This window comes from Micromys minutus (assembly GCF_963924665.1).
Source record: "Micromys minutus genome assembly, chromosome: 11".
Taxonomy (NCBI): Eukaryota; Metazoa; Chordata; class Mammalia; order Rodentia; family Muridae; genus Micromys; species Micromys minutus.
In genome coordinates this window covers 46,726,382-46,740,729 of record NC_137980.1, presented here as the reverse complement: position 1 = coordinate 46,740,729, position 14,348 = coordinate 46,726,382, and the positions used below count along the sequence as shown (strand labels likewise).

General features: G+C 40.6%; 1 protein-coding gene across 1 annotated transcript in view; it reads right to left on the bottom strand.

The window, feature by feature from the left end:
* The window catches only part of CHD6 (chromodomain helicase DNA binding protein 6), an 83,718-nt gene that overhangs the window by 42,662 nt on the left and 26,708 nt on the right, over positions 1-14,348 (bottom strand). Inside the window, exons 13-15 of the mRNA XM_080925641.1 lie at positions 6,138-6,302; positions 4,296-4,475; positions 2,266-2,376 (exon numbers count right to left, since the gene is read on the bottom strand). Of these exons, the coding sequence (XP_080781767.1) occupies positions 2,266-2,376; positions 4,296-4,475; positions 6,138-6,302 (456 nt within the window). The remainder of the gene's footprint in view (positions 1-2,265; positions 2,377-4,295; positions 4,476-6,137; positions 6,303-14,348) is intronic.

Below are 14,348 nucleotides of genomic sequence, written 5' to 3'. Positions count from 1 at the left end.
TGAACGTATGGACACAGTCCATAGGGTGAGATTGTGGAGTCTGATAAAAAGTTAAGCCATCCATTTAATATTTATCACAACACAAGTTGTTAATCATTAGGAGATTATAGAGTAGAAGACATAGTTTCCCAGTGGCATTACAGGCTAAAAATCCAAACATTCCCATGATAGGATTAATTCTTTAAGTTAGATGGATGGTAGAGCGCTCTAACTAATGGACAGACATGATGGACTGGGTGTCATTTGTATATCATACTTTGTAATTTACACAATTGTTATTTGTTCAATTTATGTCTGGGAGAAGAGTTTATTTTATTTATTTTTGGACAGAAAAGATGAGGTGTAGGGATGATTCTGATGCTAAGGTCCAGTTGCCCGAGTGATTCTTGATCTATCAGTAAAGAAACCATGGACCAATTGCTGGGCAGAAGGAATAGGTGGAACTTCCAGGTCCCTACAGGCAAGTACATAAAAGCAAGTGAGTTCCCATGCTTCTGAGAATAAAAGGTGACCCCCTATGTGAGATCTCAGACAAAGTGGCCAAAGGCTGCACCTACAGGTGGGAGATTGGGAGTGTTGAGCTGGTACTAAAGGTTGCTGAGCAACTAAAGTTGAGGACAGATTTAGGGTGTTGAGCTGAGTATTGGGGAGGGCATGCCAGCTACAGGATTAATAATGCCTAGCAATTGAGCCATTAAGGCAAGATGAAATAGAACAACTGTTGTGTCTGTTTTGTATCTATGGATTTAAGGGAGTCTAGGTAGGGGCTGGAAGTATAGTTCATTCCTAGAGCTTAGGTGGAGTAGCCAAAGCTACTTGCAACAGTATACCTGCTGCATGTATGACTACAGATGGGACAAGCAGAAAAAACTCTCAGGGACTTGCTTGAGCTATTACTTCTTAGTCCCCAGCATCATCACCACCGTCTGTTGTTTCTGCCACCATTCTAGCAAGCAAAGCTCCCATGGGCCCAAAGTGGCAGTCTTCTCTTGCCAGGAAAGACTGGAGTGGGGAGCCCAGCTGTTCTGCCCAACATATAGACAGCAGTCAGAGCTCTGTCAGGACAGGTGAGAGGATTCCATCTGCTCAGCAACTTTCTGAAGAATACACCCTGCGACATTCATTATTTGCCTCCTTTAGAAATATGTACTAATCTTTTGCTAAAAGGCAAAATTATTAGCTCTTATTTTATTTCAGTGGCTTCACTGGACATACCAATTGCTTCTTGCCTAGCCCCAGTATATTCTTCTCCTTACTCCTTTTTTATACACATTTTCCAAGGCCAGATGAAACTCCAGCACTTATCAATGCAGCCCAGGCAGTCAATTTTTAGTATCACCATGCCTCAGTGACCCAGTGTCCTACTGTGGAGTGCTCTAGTTGCCTTTTGCTGCTTATAGGGTAGGAGATCTCCACCCACCCACTCAACTGTCTTGCCCACATGCTCCTTGTTAGCACTTCAAGCAGGCAATTATAGGAGCCCAGACTCCTCTTCAAGAGGAGAAACAACATTTGAATTTGGAGAAAAGAAGCCTGGTTAAGTAACAATAGTTATGCTAATTACAAAAGCTATGTGGCTTTTGCTCACTGACTTAGCTAGATCATAAGAATCTGTCTTCCAGGTCTGTGGGCAGGGAAAGAAGACTGCACCCATCCTGAAGTGAGGTGATGGAGTCAGGCAGAGGAAGAACTAACATGTCACAGGTATCCCTCAGCTAGCCAGGCAGCAGTGCCAATCATATTCACAATGTGACCATGACTCTGGGGTTGGGGTATCACTATCTCCTTCCCCACATGTCTGGGTAAGCTCATGAGTGCTGCATAAAGTCACAGTCAAGTTTTATGCTGGCACCCATGGTCTCTCCCATGTACAAACATGGAAAAAACCTAAGACACTATTAAAAAAAAAAAAAAAAAGGTAAAGCCAAAGTCAGCAAGTATTTCCTTTTTTTCTTTGTTTTGATTGCTAAGAGATGAGGGTGCTTTTAGAAGTACAGAAGCTGAAATAGACCCAATTACAAGTCCCATTTCTACCTGCATTTACCTAATTTCCTGGGTGCCCAGCAGACTACATATCCCATTAGCCACTGTAACTTTCTAACAGTTAATATCCACCAAGGACTGTCTGTTCCAGCCATGTTTATGTCTGTCACAACAGGATTTCATTTAAGAATCAAGACTCATGAGTAAATAGTGACCAGAGCTGTGTCAGCATGGTCCCACGCAATCCCAATGACATGCTCAGTGGAAAAGAATATGCTGTACCTTTTCATTATTTGCTTCAGTGTCTAATTCAGCTATTTTAGCCCATTTCTGCCAAAAATTAGGATCATCCAAGGAAATATCTGTTCTGTTTCCTGAAGCCACAAAACTAGCCTGTGAAAGAGAAAAAATTAACAAGTTCGGTTTGAACAGAATACAAAACAAATATCATACCTAATTTCAAATGTACCAGAAAGAAACACAAAAGCCATCCAGGTCAAAACTAAAAACCATAATAGCACTTTAAAAATCTTAAAATAATTCATTTTTTCCTCCTTTTAAAGACTGAGTAAGGAAATCAAAATATTAACTTACAGGCTCATTATCTTGAAACTTAAAAACTTCAAAGTAAAAAGACAACTCCTTTAGACAATAGCAATGTATTACCCTGTGCCTATAATGGTGTGGTATAAAAATAGTATTCATTTGTTTGTTTTTTGATACAAAGTATAACCAAGTACACTTAGGTTGGCCTTAAATGTGCAATCCTCCTGCTTTATCAGCATTCTGGGAGCTGGAATGAAACTTACTACATAGTCTAGGCTAGCCTAGAGTCAGTGATCCTCAGTCTCTTGATTACTGGGACAAGGGTCATGCACTGTGATGACTACAATGGCATATAAAAGGTTAACTTCTCTCCCCTCTCTTCCCTCCCCTCCTATTAAAGACAGGGTTCCATGCACCTCAGGCTGGCTTTGGACTCACTATATAGCTAAGGACGGTGGCCTTGACCTTCTTATCCTTCTGCTTCCATCTCTGCTGTTAGATTACAGATATACTAAGCTCAGTTTTATGTGGTTCCAGAAACTGAATACAGGGCTTAATGCATGCAAGGCAGGTACACTACCAACGGAATTAGATTTCCAGCTACCAGGTCCTAAAGGGTTCAATTTCAAAAATTATTTATTTTAACTTTCAGTTTTATAGTAAGTAAGTAAGTAAGTAAGTATCTGCTTTAAAAATGGCATTGGCGTTAGGGGCAGGGCCTTTTGTATACAATTGTAATCCCAGTACCTGGGAGACAGAGAGGCAGGTAAAATCTCTTTGAGTTCTAAACCAGTAAGGGCCATGTCTGAAAAAAAAAAAAAATCCCAAACCTAGAACCAAACAATAAAAACAGCAACAAAAAATCCAAAGGAGGGACTGGGTTGGAAAGAGGCCCAGTGGGTAAAGTGGGTGCTTTTCAAGGGTGGAGAATGGAATTTGCACCTATATGATCAACTTTGGCAGGAGTGACAGCCACCTTACCCCACCACTTAGGAGGCAGACACAGGGCAAGATGGTAAGATTAATTATCTTGAATCATTGAATTCCAAGATTAGGGAGAGATCCCGCTTCAATATAAATAGAGAATAATCCAAGTAGACATCTAATGTCATGTGTGTGCACATGCATATTTTGAACATGCATGCATACCACACACATTAAAAGAATGGTACTGGGTTGGTATGAGGTGCTGAATGAGATGTAGTTTACCCATATTTCCTCTACCATGCAAAAAATGTTCTGAACAAATCTCGATATGAGATAGAAGACTGATCCCAACAGGTCACAAAAGCTCTCAGGGGAACTAGCAGAGTCTGCAGCCAAGGCAACCTGTGGGTAAATCTGCAAAGGTCTAAACCCAGTGACCTGTACAACAGAGGAAGGCAATCCTCAGTCAAGTGGCTGGAAATCTTTTGAAAAACCCATTCCTGTGAAATGAAAATACCTGCCTGAATCTGAGGAATGGAATGTACAGTCGAGATCCACTCTGACAGTGTTAAAAGAAAACTTTACAAAAGCATGAAGATGTTCACTCAAGGGTTCTGAAGTCGTTCTTGTAAAGAGTGGACAGAAGAAGTACAGACTTGTGTCTACCTGCATGTGGCCACTAGCTTCTTTTTACTATGTTCTATGTCTCTAAGTATCTACATCATCAAGAGATTGTACTTGGAGGAACAGAAGCTGCATTAATGAATGAGCTAAAAGAAACAGTGCTCCCTTCCCTTCTTCCCAAATGATCACAGCGGGTTGGGGGGAGAATTACCTACCTTGGCAAAAGTGGACCCCTTCCCTTCTGACTGGATGGTGATGGTGTGGGTTCTTCTCTGAAGAATCTGGTCTATATCTTCTTCACAGAACTTGGAGCCTTCGTCTTCCTCATCCATTAAAGCTCCGTAAGCACCTTTCCGGAGTAAATCCTCCACTTCCATTTTTGAGAGCTGCTGTACCTGAGCAGGTCACCAAAGTGGAAAATGCACAGGAAAAAGCAGCCTCAAATGTGGCCCTTGTGATTCAGGAAATAGCTGTTCTACTAACTGCACATATCAGGAAGACAAGCCAGATGAAGATGCCCTGGCTACTTTGCAGGGCAGCCAGGCAGGCAGTTTTCTATAGGGAGCCCTGGAACAAAGCCTAACACATGAGTTAAAGGCCTAACGTTCTTCAGGACACTGGATATCATCAAATGTCATAAGCTATTAAAACTATGCACCACTGGAGAGGATATACTTGACATCTTATTTTAATATTTTAGTTTGAGTTTATGTCTTTAACGTTTCCAGATGTACCACACGAGCTAAAAAATGATTTATTCATTATTAAATAAGTACATCTATATTGGAAATGATGTCACCCCTTAACTAAAAAAAGGAGTCTGTGCCAAGTCTAATCTTTCAACCACTTGTTGAAAACAGGAAATGGAGTTCAAAACATCCTTTCCTGGTTCTAATTAACAATCTGGTTCTCTTTATTTCAATCACAAGAGGGAATTCCATTGCTCCTGGGGTGGGCAATTGGGAGTATGATGGTTAGCAACACATGCAGAGCTAAGGATACAGAACATCTAAACTAAGGTTTTAGCTCTATTTCTGATGCTCTAGGCCCAAAGATGAAGGACTTTGATATGCTGTTCTGTACTTGACAATGATTTAAGAATTTTGGCAGAATTCTTAACCCTCTCCAATCCAGACCAAAAATCTTTATTGTCATTGTTTTGAGACTGGGTCTTAATGTACCTCGGTGGGCCTTGAAAACTCACTGTGCAGCAGAGGCTTGCCTTGATCTCCTGACTGTCCTGCCCTCATTTCCCATGGGGTTATAAGCATGTGTTACTATGCTAGACAAAGGTTAATTTTCATGCTTCAAGCTAATTGTTCATTTATTATTCACTGATCATCACACAATGAGCACCTTTGAAATACTGTACACTGTTAGGGTCATAGGCACACAGACAACACTGACTCTGTCACATTATCAACAAAGTCCGTAAAACTGGAGAGACAGCTCTGTGGTCAAGAGTACTGGCTGCTCTTACAGAGTCCATAACGAACAACTATTTTAAACTAGAGTTCCAGGGGATGGGACACCCTTTTCTGGAATCTGCAGCCAAGGTACACACATGTTACATATGCAGAGATGCAGGCAAACACTCACACACATAAAACAAAACAAGTAAATCTTAGTAAGAATAAAGCAGCTCAAAGTCTGGTGTGTGAGGTAAGGTAAGATAACAAATCCATTATAAAATGTTAGGCCTTTGGTGCTACATACACATAAAACAAAAAATGTTAAACCTACCAGTTCTGATGAGTGTGGTTAAACTTTATTTAAATGTCATGTAGAAAATGCAGAGACAGCCTCCAGATAATACTCTCTTACGGGGTACCACCTAACTATGCTATAGAGGACCGAGTCAAAATGGTGAAAGGGAACCCAGAAACTGCTTTCTGAAGGGAAAACCCTAAATCCCTGGCAAGTGCTCCTTTTGGATTTACTTTTAAGACAGTTTCACTATCTATTCCAAACTGGTCTGACTCCGAGAACCATGTAGCTAGTGCTGGGAACAAAGGCACATGCTCCTCAGTGTTGCAGGGCAGGTGTAATGTACTCACTCCATTGGTGCTGCCCTTTCTGTTGATGTCCTGAAGAATAGCCTTGTCCAGGCCCAGTTTCAGGCTGGCCTTGTCAAACATTTCCCGCTCATAGGAGTTTCGAGTGATTAGGCGATATACCTTCACAGCTTTGCTCTGGCCTATACGGTGACACCGGGCCTGAGCCTGGGAAGAAGGGTCACACACATTTTGTCACCATATATATACACTCACATTTCACACAGATACAATGACAGAAGCCCCTGTGGCGTGAGTGGTCAACTTTTACAGCTGGTGTCTTATCATGTTGGGAGTTACTCCTTTCTTTACCAACAGGCTCACACATTACTGGGTGGAGAGGCAAAGCAATGGGAAGGACACAGCCGTCCTCTCCCCTGGCTCATGGTCTGTGTTCAGGCATCTTGGTTGGGGAGGCTCACCTCAGGATGCTACTCTACCTCTGAATGCCTCAGAGGCAGGCACACTGCTTCTATTTTTAAATTTTAAACACTGACAAAAACAGAGAAAAACGTAGTGACCCTTGTGGACAATCTTGCTTCCTTCCTACCACTCTCCATAATGGAGATGCAGCATTCCTAAGCAGGCTGCTTCTATCCTCATGTATTTAGTATGGACTTCTAAAGGTAAAACACACCACACCACCACTGCTATACACAAAATCAACTGTTCTTTCCTGCCTGCAGCACTGGAAACCGACACAGTCTTACACAGTCCAGGCAAGTGTTCTACCGCCATCCTATGTGCCTCCACAAACAAGGTAATTCTCACTATCAACCAGTCTACCAACCTTCTCACCCAGCTATTAATGCAATATGCTACTCCTCTGTTTTCCCACCTTACTGCATTGGTGCTATGTCCCTGAGTTTTTGCCCTTTTTTCCCCTTCAAAACTGGAGTGATAGCTTGCAACTTAACTAGATTAAGATCTGATTTTTGGGTAGGTATACTACAGATGGCTTTCAAACTCTACTAATAAGCACATGTTTATCTGTTATGAAGTAGAAGACCAATGTATACATGTTTGTTATGGGTTATGATTATCTTCACTAATATTCATAAATATTTTGGTTGCCCTAATACACCATTATTAAAAAAAGTTTGATTCCTAATTAAACACTTAGTAAGGTTTTTATTATTAGTTTTTAAGAAACACAATGAAACCATATAAAAGTGTTCTTACATTTTATTGCACTTATTCATTATCATTATAGCTGTTCAAATATAACCTACTGGAGACTCCTCAGACTGGTCCCTGAGCACTTTTGACATGGTCTAGAAGACTATCGAGAGAGACTCTACGAAATGACTCTGTGGTGTTAGAATAGAGGTATCAGTATGATTTAATGGTCAGGGGTGTGTGTGTGTGTGTACAAATATAGGTTAAAAAGACAAAACAAACAAAAAATAAACCCACAAGTGAGGAGAATCAAGATGGAGATGGCAGAGGAGGATGGTTCAGATCAAGGTGAACTAGATCAGTTTTTTCGTGTCTAGGTGGGTGGTTTATACCTTTATTAATTGGCAGTGAATTTATTGTTTGGATATACTGTGGATTAAGAATTTAACATGTAAATCTGTGATAAATTAAAAAAAGGAAGCTATGAATAGGAAACAGATGAAGATCAAAATAAACTCATAGTATTAGAAAGGAAAGAAGGAATCAGGTTATTAGTGGTGACCAGTGTGTACCTGTACCTCCAAATATGTATGCAGTTATAGAAAGATATGAATGCACTTGCTTGTACTTGCATATGTATACAGATGAATGAGTACTCACACACACACACACACACACACACACACACACACACGTGCACGAAATTTATATTTTTTTCTCTAACTGTATGCTCTTTGAAGCTATTTACACTTTGAAAGTAAAGCAGTCAACATACCTACCAACTCTTATATCTTGGCTTCCAAATACAATTCCACACAAAGTATATTAGGGAAGTGGTTAATATGTAGAGCTGAAGTCCCCCCCCCCCCCACGACATAAATCTAAAACACACCACTGAGCTCCATGTAAAGAAAATAATACTTGAGTCAGGCACAGCCATGCATGGCTGTAATTCTAGCTTCTGTAAGTTCAAGGCCAACCTAGGCACCTTAGTAAGATCTTGACTCAAAATAAGAATTTAAAAGGACTGGTAATGTAGTCATCAGTACAATGCATGCTTAGTGTACGAGGATAGTATCATCACAAATCACACACATACCGACACCCTACTGCACTTCTAACTCCATCTGAACATCAAGACAAAAACACTAATGAATTACAATCCACTGAACTAAAGAGCCACGAGTGCATACTGACATGGATTAGATAAAAAGGAAAAAGCTTTGGAATAGTAATGTGTCAAATCATGCTGTTAGAACATCAGCACTTTGAAGCATCAAGTGACACCTGGTTCAAGTAAAGATAACTAATAGAAACTAAAACCACAAGTGAAACTTTGGCAAGAAACAAGCACAATCCCAGTGTAGTTCTCTAAGTCTACTTAAAATTTCAAAGGAGTAGGGAAACAATGTGACCAAAGTGCACCTGACTGACCAATGAAGACCATGTTTCTGTGATTCTGGCATCTGAGAAGGATGTATCAGTTCAGTAGGGACCAAACCTGAACTCACTCCTGAGCAAGCAGACATTCTGCATTAGAAGCAATCTACGGGTCAGCCAGCTTCAAAGAAACAGAAAAGCTAAGAAGATGACCCAGATTAAAGGAGGATAAAGAACAGATGTAATGTTGATCCTGGATTTGATCTTGAGAACTACAAAAGAGCGAGAGAAATGAAATGATACTATTTCAATATGGACCAGAGGATTAAAAAACAAGTGTTCTTCCTTCCTGATCTGAAGAATTACACTATGGTTATACAAGAGTAGGCCTTTGTACATACAGAATAGAAACATGAGTGTTCAGAAAGGAAAGGGTCCCTGTTTTTATAGGTGTTGCAGGTACGGCTGCTGTGTCACATGTGCATCAGTAGGTGCCAGAGAGGCCATGTCTACACTCAGTGTTCTGACTTATGAACATCTGAATAATTAGTAGCCTAACATTCCCTGAAAAAAGTGAGCTTTGTAGGACCACAGTGGGGTTCAAGCCTATGCTGCCACAGGGATGGAGAAAGCACATCTAGGTTGGTGGCTCTGCAGCAGCAGGGTCTGTTATCACTAAAGGCAGGTCTAGGCTGCCACCAGGGATCAAGTGGATGTCTGCGGGCTATTCAGAACTGGCCCCACCACTAACCTGGGCACCATGGGAGAGCTGGCCCTCGGGGCATAAATAAAGGAGAGCAGGCCCCACACAGCCTATGCGTGTGAGTGTGGGAGAGCTGGCCCTGCCACTCATGTACCATGACATGACATGAGCAAGGGAGACATGCCACCCCCTTCTCACAAGGGCTCTTGCCACCTATGGCAGGCAGGAAAACTGGCTCCAAGGTCATCAGAGTGGGAGACCCTCACTGGCTGCAGCACTTGGGAAAGCAGGTCCTGCAACTCACCTGGGCAGCAGGGTAGAGGTGGCCTGTTTGAGGGGGCTGCTAGTGAGCCAGCCCAAAGAGGAGAGCCGGTAGGATAATGAGCTCAGATTCCTCTTGGACCCCGATCCAGGATTTTGAGTTGGCCCACTCCAACATCTACCCCATCAATGAACTGCTGGAGCGCAGGAAGGAGCTGGTCCTACAGATCCAAAGCTATAGGATCTCCAAGACACAGGGCAAAAGAAGAGCTTCCTGCATTGATAGACTAGCAGAAGCCAGATGCCTAGTACCTGACTAACAAGTTATCGTAACAGACATTTGCAAGTGAAGAAGTATGGACCAAAGGGTACACCGTGGAACACACTGTGACACACAACAGCTTCCACGATGATTTTGTTTCCTCTGTTGGGGGTGAGGATGTAAGGGTGGAGGAAGGAAATGAGGGGACGAGGAGATGAGTGGGATTGTGGTGCATGATGTGAAATTCACAAAGAACCTATAAAAAGTTAATAAAAGAAGGTAAAATTTATTCTCAATTTAAATATATATGTTTATGTACATACTCAGACTAAAATAGAAAAAAATTCAAACCCAGTTGGTGAAATCTATATAAAAGTCTATTCAGATTGAAAAATAAAAATATATCAAACAAAAACTGTATAAATGATCTATATTTATAATTTATTAGTTGGGGCTATGCTGTCTCCCTAATACACAGAGAGACCCAATTGCTCATTTTGTTTTTTAATTTTAAGAATTGACTTTCTGGCTGAGTGTGGCACTACATACTGTAAGCCCAGCTGTTTGGATACAGAAACAGGGACATTATGAGTTCAAAGTCAATCTTTGCTCCACGGGGAATTTGAAGCCAGTCTGGGGTATATGAGACTTTGTAACAAACAACCAAACAACTTGGCATGGAAGAACAGAACAAAACCAAGAATCTCTGGGAAAGAATGCTTTCATCTACCGTAATACAGATAAATGGTCAGCAATCTCGACACTACTTGATTTTTATGCGACGTGATTGAATAGATGTGCTGCTGTGATGTGACCAAGCTGTCTCTGCCAGACAGAAGATGAGACTAGGACTAGCCGCACAACAGTGAGCAGCGTGAGAGCTCGTGCTGGCGCCCAGAGGGTCTAGCAATGAGCACGCCTAGCCGACAAATCTAGCTTTCTGTTTTTACTCATTTACTTAGTTGAGACAGGTCAAACCTGATGTGTGGATCAAGGCTGGTCTTGAACTCCTGATTTTCTATTCCTACCTCCCAAGTGCCAAGATTAGAGGTGAATGGCATTATATTTGGCTTCAGATCTTGACTACTAGACACTTTTCTCAAATAAAAAGAATACAGACCTGTGAAGGAATAGCCAATTCCAAGCAAGACCTTGTCAGAAAAAAAATGTTAGCATGTATCTGAATATTTTATCTAAGAGTGAAGAAGGGCTTGGATGATCTGAGTAGCATCAGGACAAACAGTGAGGATCATAGGTATAAAGTAAGAGACAGTTGTACCAACAGGCCTGCAGTCTTGGAGACTCATGAGGCTGAACTGAAGCAGAGTTCTGCAAGCCTAGTAGCGTAGGTTCGCCTGGCTGATGTAGCAAGACCACAACATAAAACAAAACAATCACCAACAAAATACAAAACATAAATATCCATGAATCCCTTACTAAGTAAATGAGACAAAGTTAGTTTATTATTTCCATTCAAAGATACAGAAGAAATGATGGAAACAAAACTTGGCATCAGCCAAATAAATACTATGGTAATACTGACTGAGGGAGAGTCTGTTGGTGGATGTTAAGAGCACTGGGGAAGTGTGAGCAACAATGTATTTGTACAATCCCAAAGTATATACTCATAAGATACCTAACTAGTTTTAAAATGTAAAAACTTGGGAAATAGCAACTTAGCCAAGTCAGAATCTCAAAAGTAACTAGACAGTGACACCCAACAGGGAGCACTGATTAGGACCCCATGATATCTATGATATCCATTTGGCATACTGCATCTATGTTAACCTCCTGGGTCCAATAATTCATTTCATTACAATTATGTTAACACAACAGGAAGTCGTGGAAGGTAAACTGAAACTAAGCATTTAAACTCTTTAAAAATGTAAAAAATTAATCTGTACAATAATGACATAAAATATTTAAAGTGGCTCTAAGGTCACTTTTGTCATGTACACTGTTTCCTTAGCTCCCTCTACAGGAAATCATTTAAAAACACACAAACTGGTTTGCTTTGTTTTCCCTTACCTTGGTCAGAGAGAGGGAGAGACAGACATAAATATAAATTAATGCATGAATGAATGCATGCTAGCATATACACATTTTCATTCACCAATATAGATTCTATTGCAGTTCAGAGATATCCCCATTCTTTCTTCAAAAGTAAGTATATACTACAGTTTATTCAGGTTTTTACTGACAGATAACCGAATTTAATTTTTTTTTTTCCTCCAGTATATTATGTGATAGCAAATCCTTGTTTCTGAGAAATTTGTTGGATAATTCTGGTAAATAAAGGCACCTATCATGATCAATGAATGGCCTAGCAAGACGGCTCAGTGGGTAAAGGCACCTATTATAATGCCTGATTGGCTTTAGGGTTCCACAGGAAAGAACCAACTCCCACAAGTGTCCTCTGACCTCCACATTTATGCTGTGGTGCACACCCCTCACCCCAATGAGTAAATAACTGTAATGAAAATAAATAATAAAAAAATAAAGTGATTAAGATAAATAGTATGGTTGATAGGAATCAGTGGTTCTCAACTTTCCTAATGCTACAACCCTTTAAAACAGTTCATGTTATAGTAATCCCTAATCATTAAATTATTTTTGTTGCTACTTTATAACTGTAATTTTGCTGTTATGAATTCTAACATAAATATCTGTGCTTTCAGATGGCTTTACATGACCTGTGACACACAGGCTGAGAATTGCTGATCTAGAAGGAAAATAACACTACTAGAGTGACCATTAAGCACCAACACCTTTTTTCCCCTGGGCTATATAGGTTTGAAGGTAACTACATGCTTTTATAGTATACACAAGGGTATAGAGTGGGTCAGGACACAGTTGAGCATGGATACTAAAATCTTTCATTCCGGGGGCGGGGGGGGGGGGGAGACCAGAGCTCTGACTTCCTGCCTGCTTGTAGATTCACACGTTCTTTACTTTTTGATACATCTGATGCAATGCATTAAGAAAACAAAGCAGCGACAGATCCCAGTGAGTTACTTCTTCTGCTCTCAGTTTACTACTGCCAATCTCAAGTACAAGTCAGAGAGACGGTATGCTATACCCTCTTACAACTGCGTAAAAATGAAATAAATGGTACAAAAAACAAACAAAAACCACAACCAAACAAAACAATATCAAAAAATAACAAAACCCAAAACAGTCAGGTATGGTAGCTTACACCTCAGGTAGCAGAGGCAGGAGGATTATGAGTTTGAAGCTAGCCAGGGCTACCGAGTGAGACCTTGTCTAAAAAAAGACTTAAAAATCCATGACAAAAACCCAAACACAAAGCTGTTTCTTCGTCCTTCCCCTCATGCACTTTCAAGTTAGCAGTTTTATAACATCTTAAAAGTATATTTTCCTTTACACTTTAAATTATACTTATTCCGTAATTAAAACCTGCACAATCACAAGTTAAAAAACAACTCTCAGTCTTTCTGTAATTCAACCACTTTTATTTTGCTGCTGAATTTCCTGACCAGTTTTCCAATACTGAATATCATGAGTTAAGGCACTGTCATTTTCTTGTAAGTAGGAGGAGGAACTGGGCCCCTACCTTCCCTGAAGCAGTGTGGAAGGCTCCTAGAGTTCCACATCAGCCTAAGCTATGTAGTAAGAGTTTTGCCTTCAAAAACCAAAACCAAACGAAAGAACAAACACCTTAAGCATCACTCCCTCTCCAGAAAAAAATGAATCATAGGGTCGAATGGATGCATAGATAAAGTGAAAAAAAAAATCTAAAAGGAAACAGGACTATTTTCTGATGCTTGGCTGGTTTTCCAGTGTTCCCCAGGCCACAGACCTGCCTTGAATATGTGCTCAGCACTACAGAACATTATGAGAAGTGGGTCCTAGCAGAAGAGGATTAGGTTAGTGTGGAGGTGTCTTTCAAGAGGATACTGAAACCAGCTATCGACTCTCTGCTTCCTAGCTTCTTCTGTGAGTTGAACAGGCTACTCTGCCATAATCCTGACACCATAATGTGCTGCCCAACTGCAGGCCTGAAGGTAAGAGGGCTAATGACCAAGGGGTGCAACCTCTGAAAGGTAAGTTCTTTGAGATAACAATCTTGTGTTTGTCAGTAGCAGAACTCCCTGCCTCGGTCTCTGTGCACTTTGGTGAGTCCACTCTTCCTACAATCATGCTTTGCTTTACTTTTAAGGTCCTACAGGGATCCATCATAAATCATAAATAGTTTATCCTTGAAAAACAATTATGGGTTGGTCAAGATATTGCCATATCGTTTGAGACCACAGTGAACTCCCATTTTCTTTCAAATGAACTGAGATCTCTTTTAAAATTTCACCACAACAGAAGTTAAAATCCAGTTCAAAATGGACTCTATTTTCTATAGCTTCATGTTCATATCAGGCAGTATAGGTAGTATGTGCCTTAGCCCATTCCTAGATAAATGCTTACAATTAAATTGATTTTTCCAAAGACAATAGATGATTCATTTATTTAAAATATT